Source organism: Xylocopa sonorina, chromosome 10 (assembly GCF_050948175.1).
Source record: "Xylocopa sonorina isolate GNS202 chromosome 10, iyXylSono1_principal, whole genome shotgun sequence".
NCBI lineage: Eukaryota > Metazoa > Arthropoda > Insecta > Hymenoptera > Apidae > Xylocopa > Xylocopa sonorina.
Genome location: NC_135202.1, coordinates 1894661 through 1919821, shown reverse-complemented (window position 1 = coordinate 1919821; position 25161 = coordinate 1894661). Strand labels below are relative to the sequence as shown.

The 25161-nt window shown below is 32.9% G+C and overlaps 1 protein-coding gene across 7 annotated transcripts in view; it reads left to right on the top strand.

The window, feature by feature from the left end:
• Positions 1-25161, top strand: part of Znt63c (solute carrier family 30 member 1) — a 78510-nt gene that overhangs the window by 46615 nt on the left and 6734 nt on the right. For 4 of the 7 annotated variants that reach the window (XM_076902383.1, XM_076902382.1, XM_076902381.1 and 1 more), the window contains 3 exons: positions 9414-9604; positions 20478-20700; positions 23339-23600. In XM_076902383.1, the coding sequence (XP_076758498.1) occupies positions 9428-9604; positions 20478-20700; positions 23339-23600 (662 nt within the window). In that variant the 5' untranslated portion in view covers positions 9414-9427. Of the gene's footprint in view, positions 1-9413; positions 9605-17553; positions 17714-20477; positions 20701-23338; positions 23601-25161 lie in introns of those variants that run through there. The other 3 variants (XM_076902384.1, XM_076902385.1, XM_076902386.1) reach the window with 3 other exon arrangements.

The following is a 25161-nucleotide window of genomic DNA, read 5'->3' as shown; positions in this document are numbered from 1 at the left end:
TCGCTCATCAAGAATCAAACAATACACACTCGCAATATATTTGGTTACGTTATACAATTTTACTTCCATGTCCAATCGATATTTTCAGGAACCAGTGGGCAAGGGTTTTCTAGAATTGGTCATCTTGAATCGTTTTTTCAGGGTAGATGTTGAAATTAGTCTAGAGCGTTCGGTGCAGCATTTGTTGAATCCCTAATCGAGAGCGAATATGTCTCGTGTTGTAAAAACATTGTACATCATGCAATATCATATTTATACGCACAAGTAAACACTGTTCAAAATCACGTCCTTCATCACATATTTGAAAATCATCGAAATTGGAATACGTGTAGCTAACCTATAGCCTGACCAGAAAAAGCACTAAAGTTTTTTACTTTATTTCATCAAATACTTGTTTGCAAATACACTAATTCAATATATCGCAAATACCTCATAGACATATTTTCTAAAAGAAAATATAGAGAAATGAGACCTTTTCCTTCGTTACCTACAATGGATGAATTTCTGCCGGTATCTTTTTTAATATTTTAAGAAACATATAGATGTAGCTATTTTACAAATGCAATTGTTCAATATTTTAATTGTTTTAGTTATTATGAATGTACACAAAAACTAATTTCATATGATAGTTACTATAAAACTTCCGAGCTAACGGTCTCCTGCAGTACAGAATTATATAGAACTTAACTACACATTCATAAACTATTTAGAATTTTATTACATGTAGGAACAGGAAAGAATGGAATAAAACTGTGGCATCGATAATACAAGTTTATTTTTAATTACGAATTACGATTTTTAATTCAGAAGTTCGTTCTGCTGTTCACCGAGATTCGTTTAGAACTGCTGTTGCCTCGTGCATTTCCGAGGCAGTAGTCTCCGACCTTTCCCGGAAAATTGGATAGCTTATCAGGTTGATTGCTGGTCACGTGAGGATGCGTTCATAATTATTGCTCCGTCATAGAAAGGGGTTTTTCCCAGAAGGTCACTTATTTTCTATGCCAAACATGACTGAAAAGTGGTAATAAAACGTGATTATGTGTATTATACTGGTTACTAAGTAATATTTAGGCCTTTCCTGATAGAATATTTTAACTATGCGCCAGCACGTGATAGGCACTAAAGGTAAAATTATTTCTTAAATGGCACATTACGCGCGTCATGTGTAAAGTGGAAATAAAATAATGAAAATAAGCGACTGAGTGCATTATTTTTGTATGATATTTTATCACTACGAAATATTTAATGTAAATGAATTATTATAATTTGGTTACAATCATATTATTACTGCAAACAGTATTTACATTTTTTTTGTGTGTTTATTGTGTGTTTATTACTTTCCGCGGTTTGAGCACATGTTCTGATTCAACTGAATCACACACAGAAGCACGAAGGACAGGTCATGATTTCAATAAATATCTTATCAACGATAAACAAAAGTCATAAAATGACATGTTTTTAGTGGAATATTTGTTATAGAGAAAGTGAGAACTAGTAATGATTAATTATTATTAAGGAAATATGCACAAATATTTTGGTAGGCTATCTAATGGTTTTTGTTTCACATGTATAATAAACAAACATCTGATCTTGCTTACCATTATTTGCCATAAATTTATTATATTGAATGACAGAAAGAGGTTTTGATTTCATTTTGCTTCTTTTCTCTGCCGTTTCTGCAATATCATTTTTGTATTCATTAAAAATGTAAATTATGTCTCTTTTATCATTCTATTTGCCAGTGAATACATTATTATCTTACTTTACTATAGTTTCTCCTTTCTTTACATTTTTCTCGCTAATGTCTTTTGAAAATATCTGCTTCTTCTTTTTGATTGTCTCAGTACAATGAGGCTTTCTATCAACAAGACATTTTGCCAGTTTATAAATACATTATATCTAACATCAAGCATTTCTTCCAATAAATTCAACATTATTTTTTATGCACGTTCTTTCCTATCAGAAGCATCCACCAAGCCGGTATACACCAAAAATTTGATGACCATACTATTAACTATTGTGGTCATATATAACTTGATACTATATTTAGAACGCTTATTTGAAATATACTGTTTAAAAATGAGCCGTCCATGTCACGATATTATCGACTCATCTAGACTAATCTCTCTTCCTGGATAATATTCTTTAGCTAATCACGTGTTGAAGAAATTCATTATACTTCTGATATTGTATAGTTGATCCTTTAAGGATTCTACATTTTTCTGTGGGATTTGTAGGAAGTGCGATGCCCTTACAATAAAACAAATCGATTCCTACTCGTATTATATGAGAACGTACTCAAGCCGAAAAATGTATCTGTTTTTCAGTAATCTTGAATGCGATTTATCCCTATAGTTCTCATATGTAAAACTAATTCCAGAAATACCAATATTTTATCTTTTGTAGTTTCCTTCCGAGCATTAATGCTAGAATGCTTTTATTTCACGGTGACAAAGTACTTTACACGTATAGTTATCTATTTGAGCAATTACTTCATTCAAAGTATTTTCGGTAAATAAATAGCGATATTAACCAATTGGATTGTCACCTGAAACAGGTTGCAACAAATATTCTGATTTTCTGAAAGGAACTTGTTTCATTGTTGTGGGGTCATTTTCCCAAATTATATTTTCTACCATAGCGGAATCATGCTGATAACATGTCGCCTTTTGTACGTCTTACAATTCTTCCTCTTCAGAATCCGAAATATGATGAGTGTTTTGTGGAATGTCTTGGGTACTCGTCCAAAAGCTCAGTCAAAAAATTTGCAATTTTACCATCTATCTATTAGAGGCTTATTAGATTGCATTTTTCTTTTTTGGGATGTGTAGGAGAACTAAGCTGGGCTCAGGGATTCGAAAACAGGCAAATAAAAAGAAAAGAAAAGAAAAAAAGACGACACTACACAGTGTTCTTCTAAAGAAATTCATATATATTTCTATCCTTATTGCTTACTCTACTTCCGTCTGCACCTCGCTTAATCTCTTCTAACTCTTTTCTTAAAAAACTGAGTCTCTGCTTCTTTCGCCTATGCTTTTAACGCTACCGTAGACAACTGGTGTTGACCTTTCCGACCAATTAAGTGTTCCCAAAACGCCTACTACTTCATCCCCGTTAAGGTGCTCTTCCTTTAATGGGACTTTCCCGGCTTTTTGACGATGACCAGGTTTTATGGTACTCACTTCATTGAGACCCCGCCTGGGTCCCTTTCCAGCAAGTCGAATCCGTACCATAAAACCCGTCATCGTCTCACTCGACGCGACTGCCGAGCATGTGGTGGGCCCTATGCTCCTCATTGTCTTTTTATTTTGTCTACAGAACGCGAAGGTCTTGCAGTACTATCGTTTCTACAACTCATATTACAAGATTTTTTAATAACTAATATAGCTGCAAATTCGAAACCATATGCTTTTGCTCTGCAACTAGCTTCTACCTTTTATTCCACGCCAATACCAGCAGACACACCTAACATATAATACCTATTGAAGTGGAGTTTAAATTTCAAGGCGCAGTTCCTGCCGCGCGAACGTGTGACTGGCTGTCGATTCTTTTTCTTTTACACATAATTATTATTATTGTTATAGTATAATAACAATTATTATTATTATAAAATTAACTGTATAGTAGCATCTATGTAATTTCTAAATGTTGATGAAAGCTCTAAAGAGTAGGCATAGAATTGTTGCCTGTCGATTAAGCTTAGGGACAGACCAAACAAATATGAAACGTCTTCAATTTCGGAATTCGAGTTTTCAGTGGAACACATAGTGAGCACGTAGCAAATAGTTAATGGAATTTAAAAAAAAAAAGAATATTTCAGTCACACTCAACAATTACATGACTTTTCATACGCAATCAACATGTTAAACAACACTTATAATAATATTTTATTACGATCCACGAGCGGCCGACGAGGGCCATGTGCATTTCCTTGCGGTGTCTCCCCTCTCCGAGGCCTTGCCTAAACATTCGAGTAGGCCATGGCGTTGGAGTTGTCTTCGAGGCCTAAAAAGACATATACGAACTTCTGGATTGTGAGAAAGCAAATAAAATATACGCCTATGAGTTATTTAGCCATTCATTTTTTTCTATTTTCTTAACTTCTTACATATTAGAAGCAGTATAGAACCTGTAACTATAATACGATATAGTGATATAGTTCAGTATACGATAGGACATAGTTCAGTGCAAAATAAAACGTAGTTACGTGTTAAGTGTAAGTGAAATAGTATTATCATAAAACTATTAATAACATAGTTAACTCTTTTAAAGAGTTAAGTGTAAATAGTATAAAATATGGTCTGAGACGACAGGAGGACCGCCTCCGTCGTAGCGCGTCTCGAGAAATTAGGGGTGACGTTGGAGAAACTCCTTTGACAGTTACGTTCAGTGTTCAAATCGCGTTCCCGAAGCCCGTGGAGATGCCTTTCGCGAGTTACATCCCACAACCCGCGAAGATACAGTTCGCGCTCATAAACACTTATAGCACCGCCGTCCATGCAAAATTGTCTGGACTGATATCGCTGACGGTGACGAAAATCTGATCCCTGTGTACAACCCTGCAAAGGAGGACCTTGCAACTGAAACTTGGGTCCGACATGTAGACAAATTAGTGGCGCAGTGTGGCTGAGATGATTCAAACGTAATGCGACTGATCACGATTCGATTGAAAGGGCATGCTCGGCAATGGTATGACACGAGAATGCGTGTCAGGACGACTTGAGCCGAGATGAGGATTTATTTAGTCGCCCAATTCAGGCGAACGATGCCGTTCTCGCGAATGCTACGGGAAGCAGACCTGTATGAAGCGAAACCGGGACAATAGTTTGGCAATTATTTACCTTATACAGCGGCTGGACATCGAGCTGAACGACGAGAAGATGGTGGACTTGGTCAAGATAGCAGAGAAGGAACAGCCGAAGCCGATCAAGTGTGATAATTGTGGCAAAGCGGGTCACATGGTTAAGGACTGCAGGAAGTCGAGAATACAATGCGCAGAATGCGACAAATTTGGTTACCGCCGAGAGGATTGTTCGAGGAAAGAGAAGAGAAAAGAAAGATCATAGGCATGAGGTTGAGGTAAAGAGGCTGACGTTTTTCTGACGTACAAAACCGATGACTTTTGTGGTGGACGGAAAAAGAAGACAACGACACCCATTATGTACAGAAAAAGAAACGTTTCTAAAAGTATGCGACTTTTAACGGTTAGATTAGCAATGTGATGATCAAAAATTGGTATTACGGCACCTCAGCGCATATCTAAAGTAGACTGACCTTGCTACAAATTTCAAATTGAAGAATAAAAAGTGTAGTTACACAACTAGTTAGAATTTTTACTAAGAAACTTCAACTACTTCCAAGTATTTTTCACTCGTTTCTGTATGCCTCTGCATTTACCCTTCAAACGTGTTGTATTACTTGCAATCGATGCATAACGTACAGCTGTGTTACGTAATACGACACCACCGAACAATATTAGCCATAGAAACACTTGGTAGTAGTCGATGATTCTTGGATGAAATTCAGACAGTATTTTATACGATTCCATAGCAACATGTTCTGTAACATGCAGTGTGGAATATTATTAAATATTTTGAATTCTCACTCAGTGGGACATTAACGCTAAGATTACAAGTGAGAAAGTGGCCATGCTAAGTACTTCCTGGGATAATTTTAATTAACTATTTTCAAGATCACAAATTTATCCAACGTAAAAACAGTAATGAATTTACATATATTTTCGCGTAGAATTCCTTTGTATCATCTTATCTACTGGATTCAGTACTGGTGACCGTACAGAGAAGTGAATGGTTAATAATTAGAATAGTTGATTCTGTTGTATATTGTCTTTACGTCATATATCTTTTTGTGGTATCATAATACTCGTTACTAGGTGTGCGCTACGCACTACTTCGTTATAAATTACTCCATTTTCCAGTGATCTAGTTATACATTTTAAAGTAATAAATCAGGTGAGTGGGTGAGTCTAATATAATCCATTGCTGAATTTTTAACTAAACGTAGACTGTAACTTATCCTTTATTTTCTGTATTTCATTTTTTAGAAAATATTTATGCTTAACTCTTTGCAATACAAATTTTAAGAGTAATTTTTGTTGATTTATTTGTTATTTATTTTGAATAACGAATAAATTCGACTGATACATTCTTTACGCTGGATAACTAATTCAACATATTTGCTCGAGTCTGGCGACTGTTGGCGCATGTCTAATGTTGCCGCTAGTGAGACATCAAAACTCTGGCACTTATACGCTTCGTGATTGGTTAGTATTTTTCATTGATAATTTTTTAACAATTATTTTTGTTGAATGTTGAGACAAATTTTTTCTATTTATTTCAAAATAAATAAACTATAAGTATTACTATTCCTAAAGAAAATTTACTATATACAGTATTTTCAAAATACGAACATTTCGTTTATCTTCAATATTATTGAAAAATATTCATGGCACAAATTGTGAAATTTCGAATGTGAAATGTGGTATAAAAGAAAATTTGTTTATTTTTATTCCTCATTAAAATACTTCAAGATCACTGTTGCATCACCCACGTTACATATAATATGATTTACATATTTAGCGAGTGTAAATTTGCACTCACAACCATAATACTATTATTAATAATACTATACTTAGTATAGTATAGGTTCGACGTTCTAAGTATAAGGGTTCGTGTCGTAATGAATAAAATAGTCCAAGTCCGAATAAATGAAAGAATTTAAAAGTCCAGGTGCGTGATTAAAAGAGTGAATTTAGAGTCCATGGTCGAATTATAATGAAAGATTGAATCTTAAGAAGAGTTACAAACAGTTCTTATATTCTAATTTATTCATCTAACGGTATCTCTTAACTTCTATCCAGAAAAATCGGAAAATCTGTTATGCCAAAATCATCTATTGTCATCCAGGTGTTCGTCAGTTCTAGTCCGAGAATAATCCGGAAATAAGTTTACGATACGTCAATTGTTATTGTGCAGGAGCGACAAAACGTTTAAATTGCCCGTTTACTTTTGGCTCTGAGTAAAAATTAGCAGGTATTTTTTCATTCGTATCACAGAAGGGTCTAAGAGGAAGAAAAAAATAGGTGAGTGCGGGAAAAAAAACAAATATATCGCATTGTAATCCCATTGCAATAATGATATCCATTTAGCCAGTTTTACTTTACTGTCCGTTAGAAAAGTAGCAAATTGACAACAAATAGCAATGTCAAGTAACGCGTATACACTATCGGTTCGGAACCGGATTAATTCAACCTCGCTTCAACAAAATATTTTTTGCAAGCAACTTTTCCAGAAAACAATGGGAAAAGATTTAATCGAATCGAGAACGGACCGACAGTGTACATTGCAGCGGGCCTTACTTTTCCAACATCTTGCTGTTCTTTTCGCATAGTTGTTATCGCATCAACTTTTGAAGTTGTCACATAGAGATAAAGTTATTTTAGTAAATATGTTATAAGAAGTAGTATTAAGCAACATGTAATTAAATGGGTAACAAATAGGTTAAAGTTACGAATGTGAATTAATATATTTTTATAGATTTCAATTAACTAATAATCGGAGATATTGACAAGTGCAGTGAATTATTATTTGCAGACTTTCTCCGACAATGTTTTTAGCGTGACAATTTTCTTTCTTTTGTGGCAAGCGCTTATACACAATCAAAAATAGAAACGTTCTATTTGCTTCTTATTAATTTTATTAAAAAATTAGTCTCGATCTTCTTCCTGCCAAATTGGTAAAAATCTATGATTCTTTTCCCCTTACAATTAGTTATGATAAATAGTTCAGAATTAAATAAGCATACGTCCAAAGGAAAACTATGAGAAAAAGAGGGTAAATACAAACTTTAAATTTCGATTTAAGAAGTTGATACTAACATAAGTAATACAGTACATATTTTAGAATGTAATATATATTGCATTCCGTAATATCAACTAATTGAGTTAATTAAATTAATGTAATTAACACAGTATAACTTCGGAGTGGAAGTTTCAATAGAAATTCATCAGTTGGCCATTACTTTAAAATGCATAATAATTGGGAACAATTAAGGTTATATAAAATTAAATGAATAATAATTGGCTTTAAAATTTGAATGCTGTAGCAGTTGTGTCATTCTGCGCTACAGTTGAAATGAATGCTATAACATTCGCGTTCGCGAACGTGTTAAGTACAGCGCACTCTATCAAATGTCAATATATCTAAAAAGTTAAAAACATTAATTATGCTATACAAGACATTTTTACCACAAAAATATAAATATAGTACTTAAAAACTTCGATTGAGAATTTGTGAAAATTTTTCAATATATTTAACATTTAATTTTTTATACACAAAATTTGTAAAGTTAATTCCGAAAAATGTACCGAACATATGATGATTCCATGTTTGTACTCTCCACCGTTTAATTATATTGTGATATTAGGTTTTCTCCCGAATCCTAACAAAATTTATTATACATTATAACTCCAACGTCCATTAAAATACTATGCGCGCGTAACAGTATGTGGTGAGCTCTTATGTGTGCCAGGCGAAATTTGAAGGACATCCACCCTTTAGAAAACAAGTAACACCTTCACATCTAATAGTAGGATTTCAATAAAATTTGGAAAATATAATAGATAGTATATAGTATTTCAAAAGTATGAATTAAGTTTAAAAAAAAAATGAAATTTTTAATTTAGTTTTCTATTACATCATTTAATGTATAACTTGGAGCAAAGAATAATTATTAACTTTAAAAAATTTTAGGAGTTCACTTAGTAAAAGAAAGAGCGTATTAATGTTTAGGAATATTCTGTTATCGAGCTTCCTACATAGTAATTTTATTTAGTCTAATCTTTTTTTAATGTATGATACTTTTAGGACTACTAAAACAGTCAAACTTTTCTGTTTATTATTTACAAAGTATTATGCAAAACTAAATACTCATTAAATGAGAAAAAGCAAACATTGTTACGTGCGTTACTAACAGGTACAATTGTCTTGCATAAAAAGTATTAACACCTGACCCACCCATAGTGTAACAAGTAGACCTGTTCTCGATAGAATGCTCTGGATTTCCCGTTCCTCTTTCGTTCCCTTCGTCGAAGCATAAGATGTCTCTCGTAAAACTCCCTCTGACACACTTTTTCAGAAGTTTTCTGTGTCATTTTATAAACTACAATCTAGTTATCCTTCGATAATCTTTCTATCGAAAGATTCACTGCAAGTTTGATTTGATGTAAAAAGACCTCCGTTTCCTTTATGGAACTATATTCCTTTAATTGAAACGTACAAGTTAGTTAGATAAGAATTGAGTACCTTTATTATTACCTTTGTACAATATCTGACCATTATTTTTGATCTGTTAATGTTATTTTATTTTCTATACAAATTAAATATCATTTTTAGGTACAAACACCGCCATGGGTCGTTTCACAGGAAAGAAATGTCGTTTGTTAACGATGTTATGGCTCACTGCTTTATTTTTCTTAGTAGAAATAGTAGTGGGCTATGTAACTAACTGTATGGCCTTAATAGCTGACAGTTTTCATATGTTATCTGACGTAGCAGCTTTGGTCGTTGCATTTCTCTCTGTAAAGGTAAGTAAAAAAATGAAGCCAAATACCTTTAATGAATTCTGTTTATTTTGCCGTTGTTACATTTTATATTCTTTCGTATCAAAAGAATATCTTCTCCAAATCGCTGCACTTTTTGTAAGTATATTTTTCAAGACGAGACGAGTATGAGATGTTAAGTTAAATATTAACCTTTTCAATTATGAAAATTAAATATATCGCACAAATTTATTTAATATGAAATAAGAGAGGGAACAGGTGACTTTAGAACCTTTATCATAAGAAAAATTACATTATTTCTGCTAAGTATGAAAAGTTTTCAAATTAAAAAAGCTTAAAGCTTTTAATGTTTCATTAATTCTTTTTTACGAAATTGGTAAACCGCAAGCGCCTTCTACTTCAAAGTAACCATTAACAAGATTTTTATTCGTTACTTAGACGTGGACACGAATAGTCGTACACTACTTAAACGAACAAACGTATGTATCACAATGACCGAATGAACGAGCACTCCATTTTGGTGTGGCTTAAAATATACTATATATTCCGACGGACGGAACAATTAAAACGTGGGATCTTCGGAGACTTCGTTTATTACACGTCCGTGTCAAAAAGGTTATTTTTGAGATTAAGACGTTTTAAGTAATTTCGTAAATTTTCGCGACCTTCGACACAGTGGTCTTTAGAATATTTAATTTTGACGTCCTCAATAGCCATCGCGTGTTGTAAACGAGGGATTTCTCGAGGGTCGGTCCAACATGTGCATGCAGCGGGACATAGAACCGTGCACTTAATGGGACCGGACCGAAATCTTGACCTTTGAGAAATTCCGAAAATGTCGCCGAGGGGCTTTCAAAGTTCCACGTCCGTGCAGGTATCTTCCCGCAATTTTCGCGTCGTTGATTCCTCTCCGAGGTAGCAAGGCTCAGATCGAACGCGGTTGCTCGCGACGCTGTCCGCCAACTTAATATTGGACAGCTTGTTCTATCTAAATTTCGTTAGTTTACGTTTCTCTCACAATTCGACCGTTTTTGTGAAAGGTTGTTCGTTCGTTGATCGTGTGTGAGCGACTGACGTTTGACTCCGTCGTTGGGAGTTTGTCCGCTGCTCCCTCCACCGTGCAGGGGATGGACACTGTTGGAATTTGCCGAAACGATGCAAATTATCAATCAGTGTTCTCCTTCAAGTACGGTTCTATGTCCCGCTGCGTGCACATGTTGGACCGACCCTCGAGAAATCCCTCGTTTACAACACGCGATGGATATTGAGGACGTCAAAATTAAATATTCTAAAGACCACTGTGTCAAAGTCGCGAAAATTTACGAAATTACTTAAAAGGTCTTAACCTCAAAAATAGCCTTTTCGTCACGAACGTGTAATAAACGAAGTCTTCGAAGACCCAACGTTTTATTTGTTCCTTCGGAACAGCGCGTAATCAACATCAAAATACATATTTGCAAGTTAACCTGTTTTTATAACAAAACGCTTCACATAGAACCTCATGATAAATGTGAATAATTTAGTGTTCTATTTATCAACATATGTATTCCTATTTTATTAGTTACGTTCGTGTCACACGCCGCACCAGAATCCATGAGACCTAGCATGCACATAACGTGTTCCACTGGCCTTCCATTGTTTACTGGCGAGAACATAAAAAACACTTATGGCGAAAACAGCTGACTGTATCACAATTAATACATACAACTATAATGTTTAGGAATAGATTGCGAGTTGTTTTGAAATTCATAAAATTTGATGATCGTAATCAAAAAACGGCAAAGGAAGTTTACAATCTAACTTGATTTAGAAAAGTAACAGATATTTTCCAAAACGATTATATGGGATACTATACGAAGCATCACGGAGAGGAATAATAAACACACAGCTATTGAGATTTAGGAGATACTATATTTTCAAAGTCTTTATGTCCCAAAAACGCGAATATGGACTCTGAGATATGCAAACGTTTTCTTACATTAATTACAGCAATAAAATTACTCTGCAGAATTAACACTGCAGAATTAACTAAACCGCGATATTCATAAAAATTTCTGTTTACCGAAGTCCTCACTTTTCAGCATCAGGTAAAGTTACCGTTCGAATAGGACTAGGAAATTTTAGAGCCAGGCTCTTTCAATTATTCAATTAAAAATAAAATCATGTCGGAATCTACAGTAGTTTAGGAGAAAGTTGGGATAAACTGCCGAAAAGATCCCGCACCTGATTTTCTTGACTTTGATAATATATTATCAAGGACACTCTCCTGCGTAAAAAGTAGGTTCAAGCCGGCGGTTATTGTTTATTTGAAAGTTATCAAAAAAAAGATCGATGTATGTGTCGCATTTATTCCGGAAATTTGAACATTTCTGTGGATATAATGTTTGTTTCGATTATTTAAAAATATCCTGACTTTCAATTATTTCAATTATGAAATAAAAAACCGGAAAATAATCGTGCGAGTTAGATACGAGTTCTAATTCTCTCGCCCGCTGTAACGTTCATGCTGTATCTTTTAATTTTACACTCAATAAAAAAAATTCATTTTTTGCACATTTTTATAATCCTCGCACGTGAACGTTAGATAGCTAAAAGCGTCTTTATTTATCAATAAATGGGACCAAACCTGGGACCAAAACCTCAGGGGTATACGTACACAATATTTTACAGTTTCAAATTTCTAGGAAGTCCGCATGATTTGTGGCTAAATAATGTATATAGAATTAATAACAATTGTGCTGGGGAATAGCCTCCTTTCAACGTCTTATATAATTAGCATCAATATATAATAAAACAACAGCATGTTAATAAATATGAAATATAAACAGATGACCGCTATCCGGCCATGAACATAATTGTAAAAACATAAATAGTCGAATATAAGATACCAAGTGATACAAAAATCAATCATTCTAATATTGAAAAATTTAAATTTCTGTGATAATTACAGTACCGTTTCCAACCTTTAATAGCTTTTGAATAAACAATCGTCGGCGGCTTAAACCTATTGGGTGTCAGGAATGTGTCCTTGATAATATGTGTCAATTCTTTATACTAAACAACTTTTGTAAAAACATTTTTTTCTAATATTGATACTTAACAAGATTCGCATAAATATTCGCATAAAGGGAACAGAAAAAAGGAAATCAAAAAGAAAAACTTTTCATGGAAATCCAACCCTTGTTTTCAATGTTTTCAATGAAATTGTATATGATATAATACATTAACTACTAGAAATTTGTCTGTTCAAGATGTCTATTAAAATATGTGTATAACTGAAAATCGTCTGAACGGATGCATTAATTGCTCTACATTTATAGTCTAGGTTACTTTAATGCGGCAAGTGATAAACAATCTTTTTATCTTGTTGGATATCTTATGTACTGGATTAAGGACACCACTTTACTTAACAAAGAAACCAATAGTAATAATGTAATGAAAAAGTGAATAAGTCAAGAAACTTCTAACGGATTAACACGATTACCTTTTTTTTGACCGCTCAATTTAGACTTCGAGAAACGACAATCGAAAAACAGTAGAAGGTCACAACGAAAACGTGCAACAATGTGCAAAAACTTCACAAATGAAAAGCTTACAAAATACAATTTATGTTTCTCAACACATCTTTAATTGTGAGAACTTTTAAACTTCCGTTGTGAGAAATAAAATTTTTATTCCTCTGTGCTTCAATTATATCAAGAAACGAGATTTCACAACAATTATTCCTGTTTTTTGTTTTTCATCCAGTATTATAATATTGCTAAAAAATTTCTCAAGAAACCTTATATTTCTCATTTTTATGTTTGTGTTGCAATAAAACTTTGTGCCGTCATCAATTAAATGTGCTGCAATGGGTTAGAAACATTTTTCGTGACGTTAACATATATAAAAACGAACCTGATGTTAACAGAAAAACGTACTCCCTGCGTTCTGATTACAGTGGAGTTCTATGTCAATTGCCACTTCCATGTTACTATACATGTAACATGTAACATGTAAAGTAAACTATACTCATGCTGACATTCCCTGATTCGCTTTACTAATTAAAACCGCGAGAAATGGATTAGTTCCTTAATCTACTAAGTGAAAAAGTCTAAATGATGAAATCTGCTATGTAGAATTATTATTGTTTATCAAACTAAAATTTGAATATCAGTAAAGACAAATTACACTGAAATACAAACATATTTCATATTTTTATTAAAGTACACTTATGTACAACTTACAAGCAAGAATGAACAAAAAAAACTAAAATATCCTTTCTTTTGAAAATGATGTTTTTATTAAATTAAGAGCAAAAATTTAAATTTAACATTGAAAGTTTATTTAATTGATTAAATTTCAATACTTAATGTTGCCTCCCCCCCCCCCCTATCTTAAAGAATATTTTAACCTTTTTTGTTCATTAGAATGTAGGTAACGTAATTTAAAAAATGATGGCCCAATTTTTATGATGTTGGTATCAATTTAAAACTAAATACCTAATAATTAAAAACTAATACGTTTTTGTCCATTGGCTGTACCACTTTTAAAAAAATGTACTTTATGTGCGTACCTGGAGTTTCAGTCGATTTAGTTGCTTGTAAGTGTATTTATATATATTTTTGTTACGATTTTATTCTTCATTCTCATCTGTAGATATGATACGTATGTACAATATATGAGATTATTTGATAAATTCGTACCGCCTGTCGCATACATTGCACCCAATAAAATATTGTTTCACCTAGTGATCATCTATCGTGTTTAAGATATATTTTAAGTGTAATTTCTCTACAAAAGTTATAGTCGCGAATTTATTAATTCTTATAAGAGGTGTAAGTAAAAAACCGTAATCGAAAATAGAGTTCATTTCCGTCATGTCTTGTTATATGAATTCAGGATTTATAATATGTATTCAGGTAAAGGATTTCGTCACATCAACATTTGTAGCGTATAGGAACAACGCTCTATACAAGCTACAATTGTATGCATGAAAAGGATACAAATTTTCTGTTATGGGTCAATATATGTAACAGAAATAAGATTATTACAAGCAGAATGGTTTTCCTTTACAAAAACATTCTATTCAGCTTTATTAATGAATTATTAACGAGAAACAATGGCCAATAAGAGAGGACGTAGAACAGGGGTGGCCAACTATTTTTGCATGCCATACACCAATTTTTTTCACAGACAAGTTCAGATGCGCAACACAACTCAAGCAACTCTTTTTTTATCTTCTTATGTTCACGGTTGGGGATGAAAAATAGAAATAGGGATAGGATCTACTTCGTTTAAGGGAAAAAAAGGAGTAACTCAATTACGTTGACGCCGGCATGACCCACCGGTGGCCCATGCTAGATTGTTCTGTGGGGCGGCATGCATCACCGATGGGCCACGCTGAATTGTTCCGTGCGGCGGCATGCATCACCGATGGGCCACGTTTGTATATCAAAAAATATGTTGCATAAAATGTTATTTTATTGATTTAACATTATACATTAACATTTCTACCTTATAATCAAACATTTAACACAATATACATAACTTATAATAATCAATACATAAAAAATAACAAAATATAACTACTTATATTACCGATGCAATTTTTTAAAACGTTCTAAACAAAGTGCTGGCTTGTCCGGACAACTGCTACAAAAGGTCATCACTCTTTTGGTTTTATTTGTGGCGTACTGTGTACCTTTTAGGTTTGCTAAGCGTTTGTAACATTCTTTGCATCTTTTCCTCATCTTCCTCGCGGGTCCTTGGTGTGAACTTAAAAAATGTTTACTCTGTCTTACTATTAGTTCATCACTAGGGGGATTCTCACTCTTCAATAAGTAATCAATAATTTATTTCTCTAAATTTTAAAATTTTATAACGCTTGGTTCCCCACTTTCTGTGTATGTACCACGCATTTACTAAAGAGGTCCCTCATATTAGTTCCAGGACAACTTTTCGGTACCATTTTACTGTTTTCCGTAAACTATTATAATACGAATTTTTTAGTACGAATTTCTTAGTACGTATTTAGTACGAATAGAACTATTATAGTACGAATTTCGCACTGTTGTAAGAGAAAACTGTATCGGGTTTTAATTTATCGTCTTTGCCACGAATAATGGTGCAATTGTAAGATTTGAAAGTGGTTAGCATGCACAGGGGTCTTTTGTCTGTCCACTTTAAAAATTTCACGCCGCTCCGATTTTGAAGAGAGATCGTTATATCAGAATTCTACTAACCTCGCACCTCACAGGCACTTCACACAGAATACTTGCACACCAACAGAACTTTTTCTGTCTTGCAACTCTAAACTCAGTAAAACTCACGTCGTTGTCTAAATGCTCGATAGTGGTCCCTCCTTACTAGGTCACGCACTATATATTCAAAAAGTGTCAACTGGAGCGTATTCGTTCCCCAAAAGGTCATACATTTTTTCCACTATATGTGGGTGGACCTATACTTCTAATTGGGCCGCCGAAGATGCAGAGGTGGGTCAATGTTCCTCCAACTAAAACTCACCCCCAGGCCCGCGATTTTCCAAAGCAAAAACAAACTGTTCTCTGGAAAACCACGCGACACAGTCCTCGGCCACTTACCCGCCAATATATATTTTGTCTGCGACCTAGGAAACCAAATACTATTAGGGCCTCAAGTGCCTGATCGCTCGGAAATCGTCAGTCGAAGGTGCGACAAAATCGCCGCTCGCACTCAACATAATTTACGGCAAACGCACGACTATTTCTTTTTCTTAGTACAACATAAAAAACGAATTGTGGACTTTTCCACAATTCTTGCGACTGGCCACCGTGGGTCCCATAGATAGGCCAGACCACAAGCGGGACACGTGAAAATATTGGAAATTCCGTCTATTCGAATCAGCTAGTGGGTATTAAGGCCCAAGCATTGAACAGTACAATTTGGTGACGCGCCGCCCCATAGGGCGGATCGCTAGTTGAAGCGCCGTCGCACGGAACGAACCGCGAATATCCGCGCCGGCGTCAACGTGTTAATTCACGCCAATCTCTCTTTCTCTCTCTCTCTCTCTCTCTCTCTCTCTCTCTCTCTCTCTCTCTCTCTCTCTCTCTCTCTCTCTCGATTATGGCGCCTACTTCGAAAAAATAAATAGGCGCAAGAATGTAACGCCCGATATTTGGCAAAAGCGTCACGGTTTGGCCACCCCTAACGTAGAATATCTGCGCTGCGCTGCAACGATTGCGTTGGGTACAAGCCACCGAGTTTAAACAAACAAGTCGATACAACATACGTTAAGGCATGTATATAGAACCAATGTCAGACGAAACTTGTATTAAATTATTCGTTATTCACGAACGCTGATCAGACCAATTCGTTGTTATTTCGGTATAATTAATTGAATCAAATTTATTTGTTATTCAAAGTGAGTAGTGCAAATTCCGTTTTATTAACCAAATTACCTCGCCTAATAAAATTATAAATAAATTATAAGATAATTTATCGATAGATCGATTTATCGATAGAGGTTTAAGCTCATCCATTTGATCAAACATTCACTCACTGCTTCAAAATTTGTCACCGATTCATTGTACCTTATCGTTAACAAAGAAAGTAATTTATGGTGAAATCGTGTGCAGCTGATGATGGGTGATAATATGATACCAGCAAAAAGTGAAAGACATAATGTACGTCCCGGTCAACACATGTAACTATCACGTCACTGCATAATCACTGTGAGGGATCGCTTAAAAAAATATGGTAATAACGAGACAGTTATAAATTCGGCTTGAAAACGGCGATTAAAACTACATCGAAAAAGATTGAACACCGCGTTCCAACCTGCGAAAGTTCTAGCGTCGTCGTCATTGAGCGGAAATAAAAAATATTTGATATTATTTTACGGAACTATGAGACATGATTTAGCTACGGACTCTTACGAAATGCATACAGAATTTCTTGTACGAGGAACTTCGTTTATCCGCAAGTATTTTTCACTAGTTTCTGTGTCTCTCTGTCCTTTATTTTTCAGTGGTGTCCTGTTACTGTCATGTCAGTATTACCTGCAATCAGCTGTGTGCGATTCCGCCATAAATTACTTGATCCATCAATGATTACGATTGGCACTGTGACCCAGCGAGACATTTTAAAACAATGGGTGAATTTTTAGGCAAGTGGGTGAGTTTAATTTCATTTATTGATGAATTGTTTTATAATTTAATGTATGTTACAACTTATTATTCGTTTTTCTACTCTAAATACTTATTGTTTTTCATTGACTTTTTTAGGAAAAACTTTGCATTTGCCGTTTTGCACTACTCAGTTTGAATAAATTCAATTTAATTCGTGTAATTGCACATGAATGACACTAATCAATTTGTTCATTATTCAGGAATAACGAATAATATAACACAATGTTTGCTCAATACTGATTGAGCACATTTGTTTCAACACATGTTGCTCCAACTTGTTTGTTTGAACTAGGCGGCTTACCAGCGGTACATACCCAACGCTCTATATGATTAGCCACTGTTAATAACTGGTTAACAGAAACTAAAATAAACATTTTCGTTAAGAAAAAACTTATTTGAAATTGCTTCAAGAACCGTCATTTAAGTGTTGCTGTTGAGTATTTGAGAACTCTGCATATATCTTTATTTCAGCCATATTGATCAAGAAATGAACTTTATCTTTACGTCAGAAAAAAAAAAAAAAAAAAAAAGACATCCACTCTTGTACTCTATCATTGATTAATAATGATAATTATTAATCCAACTGATCTTAACTCTTACATATTTTACACAGATTTTACAACTATTACTACTATTCTACAACAAATTTGTACTTAATGTAACTAAACATTTATTTTTATATTAATTTGATAACAGTTTTACAACAATATTTTGTCTCTCAGTTTGACAAATAATGCATCCTATTGTTCTTACGTTGTTTTACACATTCTTACTTACTAATCTTTCTTTTTCCTTAATTATAGTGTTCACTTTTTTCAAGTACACAGTTGTTCTTTCTTTCTATTTTTCTTTTTCTCAACTCTATGTTTTACTCTATCTTTGTACATTCTTCTAAATAATACTTATACTGTCTTCAACTATCTTCAAAACTTTTTCTCTATACATATTATCGCCGTTCTGTCTTAGTTTATGCAATATTTGCAATTTTTATTGAAACCTTATCTCATAAATATATTCATTATGACGTGGCCTTTTCTTAGATAATTATACCTAATTTTACATTCCCTACAAAAATAAAAAATTAATGAAGTTATGCTAAATTTTTATCCCAACTGCCTTTCAACCTATTACATCAAATAGGTTATATATATTACGTCAAATAGATCATTTCTTTTTAATATCTCCTAAATTAAAGCCAAAACAATGGTGATAATATGTATAGTTTTTCAGAATACCTGCAATTATTTCAAGGTCAATGTTGTTAGTGAAGAAACCAGTATTTCTGAATAGTTATTCAATTAAAAATTTTGATGATTGTGTTCATTCTTTTTGCTTAAATATTCAAGAGTACCTACGCATCAAATAATTTATAGAACCTACTATAATTGGAACTCCTAATTATACTGTATTGCACTTGCATTTAGTATTGTTTGTCTCCAACTTATAAAATTTTGTATATTTCCATGCTAGTTACGGTTGTTACAAAACTATGCCCTCACCTTGTCATACTTAATTCTTGTTATACATTTTAACTTTTGTATAGTATCCCATATTTTTAGAACTCAATTTTTTTTTTCATTTCAATATCCTTTGCATCATTTCCTTCCTGTTATTTCAAATTATCCTTACTTCAAATTTTACAACTCTGATTTTGATTGACTTATCCTTGTTCTTAACTCCTTCCTTTTTGTTTCTTCAAATACCATATAGTCTTGTATCATCTCTATGTTTTCATCTGTCTTTCGATCCAAACATTTTTATGTCATAGTAAGCTACCAGCTACTAGGTTATCAAATAAGAACATTCTACTTTTAATCTTCCCTTCTCTTGCTTAATCTTTTCATCAAATATTCCTTTACCTTTTAATTTCTTTAAAGTATATAGTTTAGTCCTAAACTAAATTTCCCTACATTCAGATTTAATTTTATTACCAACAAACACTTCCACATATATCATCGCATATATATATTGCTCGAACAGTTTTTTCCTCAACTAATGTTTAAATTAATTGTATAATGTTGAAGTCTGTTAACTGTATATCTCTACACTTGTCTCAATCATATTATCTATCTAACCTGTATATGTTTAACCTTTACCATATTTATCTATCATGTTCCAAAACGGTTATTTTACCTTATCATTGAATAGCTATGTTTTTCCACTTTCCTTGCGTATACCCTATTAAGGCTTGTTTCAAAAAGCCTATTCTGTTCCTGTATTTAATAGCTTGCCAGCTAAACCACTTACCCTCTGCTTAAAAAGTCTTTCTTCTCTATTTTTACCTATTAAATCTTTTCAATATTTTTTCATTTTCATTTCTTGTTAAATCATACTTTTATTCCTTGTTATTTATGCTTAGATGCCTTTGCAAATCAATTTTACATTTCTATTCTTTCTTTCTATTATTTTGACCCATTCGATACTCCTTTCACCTTCTATTCGTCTATTCAGCCTATTTGTACTTATTTTCTTCATTCTTCATTCTTCTTCAACATGGTTATCTACTAGGTTATCTACTTTTTGCTTTCCTTCTTCTTTTCCACAGTCATTTATCCTTTTTTCTGCACCTGTTATTTCGATACCACTAATATATTTTTATATCTTGCAAATTCTGTCTACTAAATTTTTCCATTTTAATCATCATGTTCCTTTATGGTTCTCGTTTTTCTCTGTTTCTTCATATTTCAAGTTCTACACTTTGTTTTCTGTTATACTGTAATATAGATCTAAAATATTATTATTGTTTACAGATGTCACCAAAGAAATGGTCTAAGAATACATTTGGTTGGGCCAGGGCTGAAGTTTTGGGTGCTCTGGTAAACGCCGTATTTTTAGTCGCATTGTGTTTCAGTATTACCGTGGAAGCATGTAAAAGATTCATTGAAGTAGAAGAAATACATGAAGCTAAATTACTTGTTGCAGTCGGAGCACTTGGCTTACTAGTGAATATTATTGGATTATGTCTGTTCCATGGTAAGTATTATTGAAAAATAAAATGTTATATTGTAATGATGATAATAATAATAACAACAACAATAATAATAATAATAATAATAATAATAATAATAATAATAATAATAATAATAATAATAATAATAATGACGATGACGATGACGATGACGATGACGATGACGATGACGATGACGATGACGATGACGATGACGATGACGATGACGATGACGATGACGATGACGATGACGATGACGATGACGATGACGATGACGATGACGATGACGATGACGATGACGATGACGATGACGATGACGATGACGATGACGATGACGATGACGATGACGATGACGATGACGATGACGATGACGATGACGATGACGATGACGATGACGATGACGATGACGATGACGATGACGATGACGATGACGATGACGATGACGATGACGATGACGATGACGATGACGATGACGATGACGATGACGATGACGATGACGATGACGATGACGATGACGATGACGATGACGATGACGATGACGATGACGATGACGATGATAGTTTTATTTTCATTTTCTTGTGCTCATGAAAGAGAATTTGGTTCGCAATGGCTTTCCTATCCTGCATTCTCACATATCCATACACACATATTTGCTCACACATTTGCATATCACTCTTTTAACATTATTTTCTTATACTATATTAGTATTATAAACACATTATATAATATTACTAATAAAGGTATTTGTGAGTATGGGTATGAATCTCAAATTACATTGGATCGAGCAAGATTGTTACACCTTTAAGAAATTCCCATTCTTTTATCGGACTTCAAATGATTAGTTCCCTTGCATAGTTTAATTCAAAACAAAACTCAGTTTGATGTTTACATTAGTTTCAGAGAAAATGCATGTCTCGCTTCCTAATTAATATCGTAACCCACCCTTATTACCTTTATGTCATTTTATACCTAGTCCTACTGCATCCATAACATTGGTCTTAATTTGTGACAGTGTTAATCTCAGATGAAAATGCTTTATATCTATACACCATATTTCCAAATGTCTCTTTCCTTCCCTCTTTCTTTCGTGTTTACCATCTATCTGTGCATATTTATATGTTCAACATTACAAATTCCACTTCCTCTGATATTTCTTAATTTGTCTCTTCCTGCTATTGAGGCTACTCTTGAAAAAAAACCTCTTTCTTCTATTTCTATCTTTTTATACTCCAAATAAACCATTTGCTTTATATACTCATACGTTTTATCCAAATCTTTCTCTCTCCTTTCTTACCATTTTTTTTATCCTATCTTGCATCAACCTTTCCTTACATGTCACATCACAATCAATAAATATATTTTTTAATTTCATCTTGTCCTCTTTACTCATTACCTTTTGCTTTATTTGTTGTTTTGCTATACTATAACTATAATTCTTTCTTTACATTAGGTATTTTTGTTCTTTGTATATTTTTATCTACTCCTATTTCTCTTATTCCTCCTCTTACAAATAACCTATTCTTCCTTTACTCATAATGCTCTTTCAAGTTCTCCTATTGCTTCTGCTATCGATACCTTCACCTCATCTTTTCCTTCCTTTTTTGTTTTGTACTTGTCTTAACATTTCCTCCATCCTTCTGTATAGTTTCCATACTCTCTTTCTCTTCTACCTAATTTCCATTAGCTTTATTATTAATTTTGTTGTTGATTTCATTGTTTGATTCTCCGTTTTTTTACTTTTTTTCCTCGTTTTACAATTACCTCTTATATTATTTTTGTCAGTTTTCTACTCATGCTGTTTTTTTCCCCATTTTTTCACATTTTAACTGGAATGTATTTTATCTAATGCATTATTTTAACATTATAACCCGTGTAATAATTATCAAGGTTTGATACTAGTATTGTCCTATTTCATTTCCATTTATATAATTGATAGATTTACATCGGGTGTTTTTCGAGTTGTGATACAAAATGGGTACAAGATGATTCTTTGTTAAAAAAAATAAATCCAAAATTCAAAATAAAATTTTTCAAAATAAGACTTTGTTTTGGAAATCTGTCAAGTATATGTACTTATATATCAGCAATATTAACATCTTTTGACTTCTAACGAAGTTAGCTGCAATGTTGATGAAAGAGTAGGAATAACTGTGCTCTTTTATGGAGTTTATACCTAGAAACTGTCAAATCTTCTAACAAGAATTTCAACGTTAATTTATCTATTTTTTAAATTTTTGTACTCTGAAGACCATTTAGGAGCATATGTAGTCTATTGTTTCCGCGCATATTGAATAAATAAATGTTTTTTTTAACAATTTATCTGTTTATGCTTTGCTATTTCTTGAAATGTTTATGTAAAACATAAGATGATACAAATTTGTTTTGCTGGTCTGTTATTTTTGCTACACCAAATGTAAAGATGATTACTTATCTTAAAACAGTGTATTATTGTTTCACAAAAGGATGAAGGATTATGAAATGGTATTTAAACCATCAGTTATATATACATTGTACAAAAATTTAGAAACTACGAATGACGTTTTGTTTATTAATAGTTCTTACTAAATTATTTCTTCTTGTCCATTCTATAAATAGTAAGAAAGAATATAAAAAATATTTTTAGCAACTTCTTGTATTAAAAAAATATCACGCATTTTATTACAGAACATAGAAGTACTCATGCACATGCACACGGTATATCTCGAAGTCATAACCGATTGAGTACATTAGTAGGAACGGATGATAACGAAAATGATGAAACTTATAGGCCATCGACACCACAAGTAAAAAGGACACATGGTCATTCACATGACGCGAGCCAAATGAATATGCGCGGTGTATTCCTTCATATACTATCAGATGCATTAGGATCTGTCATTGTGATAGTCTCCGCTTTAATTGTATGGCTGACAGAGTGGGAATACAGGTAATTGCATATTATATACAATCATTTAGTATATAGAGAACCTATACATTAGCAAATAGAATTGTTACATGTAATACTAAGATAATTTATTTCTCAAGAATTTGTCTACAATCTCTCACCAATTTCAATGATTTTTTCATTCAAATTGAAGGAATACTTACAAAAAAATTAAAATTCCTTTAGAGTATAAAACTCTAAATAGAGCACAAAGAAGTTTCAAAACTCGCTTTCTGTTTTTACTAATCAGATTGTGCTGAATATCATGGTACAAAAATTCCTTATCCTTTTAATACATTCTTTAATTTGAGGAAAAAGTGAAGCAGTTAAAGCAGATGAATAGGCAGAATGATGATGTAGTTGGAAGTTTTCCATGAGTTGCAAAAATGTCACGGCTAATACATGGATTTTTTTTCACAATGATTAACCAACAAATTACTCTACATCTATTTGTAATGATTAATTTATGCATATAGAATGATCATACTCAAAGTCATTCTAGAAATTATATTATAAAATTAGACAAATTGCAACAGCTTCAAATAGCAGTGCTATGACATGAAACGTGAGACTTTGTTGGTATTATGATTTATATATAATTATATATATAATTTGATTACCTTTATGTAAATGTTGCTTACTGGTGTTATTATGCTATAGATAATCTATTACCTTGTGTACCAGCCATTCTTTCTTTAACTGTTTTATACTGTATATTAAATGCAAAGATGTAATGTATTTGTATGTCCACCTTATATCAATATGCTTGTTCAATATTGCACAATCCTATATGGTGAGTATCAAAACATGTGTTTAGTGCTATAAAATCGTTGAACACCTTTTCGATTACTTTCTGATAAATTATCCCAATGAGTCACAGTATATGAACTTTATGTCCATATGTCCATGAACTTCAAATTGTACTACGACAGCTCTGATAAATTTTTTTTACAAGAAATACAAGTAATTATAACATAATTAGAGGGGAAACGTCAAATATACATAACACATAATTTATCTGATTGACTTTAACATAATGCTACCTACGACTTATTCTGATAAGAATCAGCTTGCAAAGAATTTGTTTTAATATACAACATAAGTCTGTTTAGTATGAAATAATTGATTTCACTTTCGGTTATTTAATTCTCTTATTTTTTTTCTTCTCACAGTTACATGTATTTCATTCTCACAACAGTTAACCGACTGTTCCATTATGAATAGATAAGGAAACTACTAATGTTTAAACACGTGTATCGTTATTGAAATCGAACTTCTACACGTGTGTATTATAAAATGATGACTACATAGCTATTTCAATGGTGGTACTCTTTATCAGAATAAAGTAGATATATGCAATTCTCTATTATAGAAAAATAGAAACAGCTGAAACATCAGTTCAACATTCCTAGTTTATATAAGTACTAAGAAATTGTTTGTCAGAATATTAATTTGTATTATTATTAGTCAAAGTGGCTAATAGTATAGGACAACGATGGACAAATACGGTTTTTCATTAAGTTAAGTGTGACTTCAATTGAAAATTTAAATCCGTTTTTTTTAT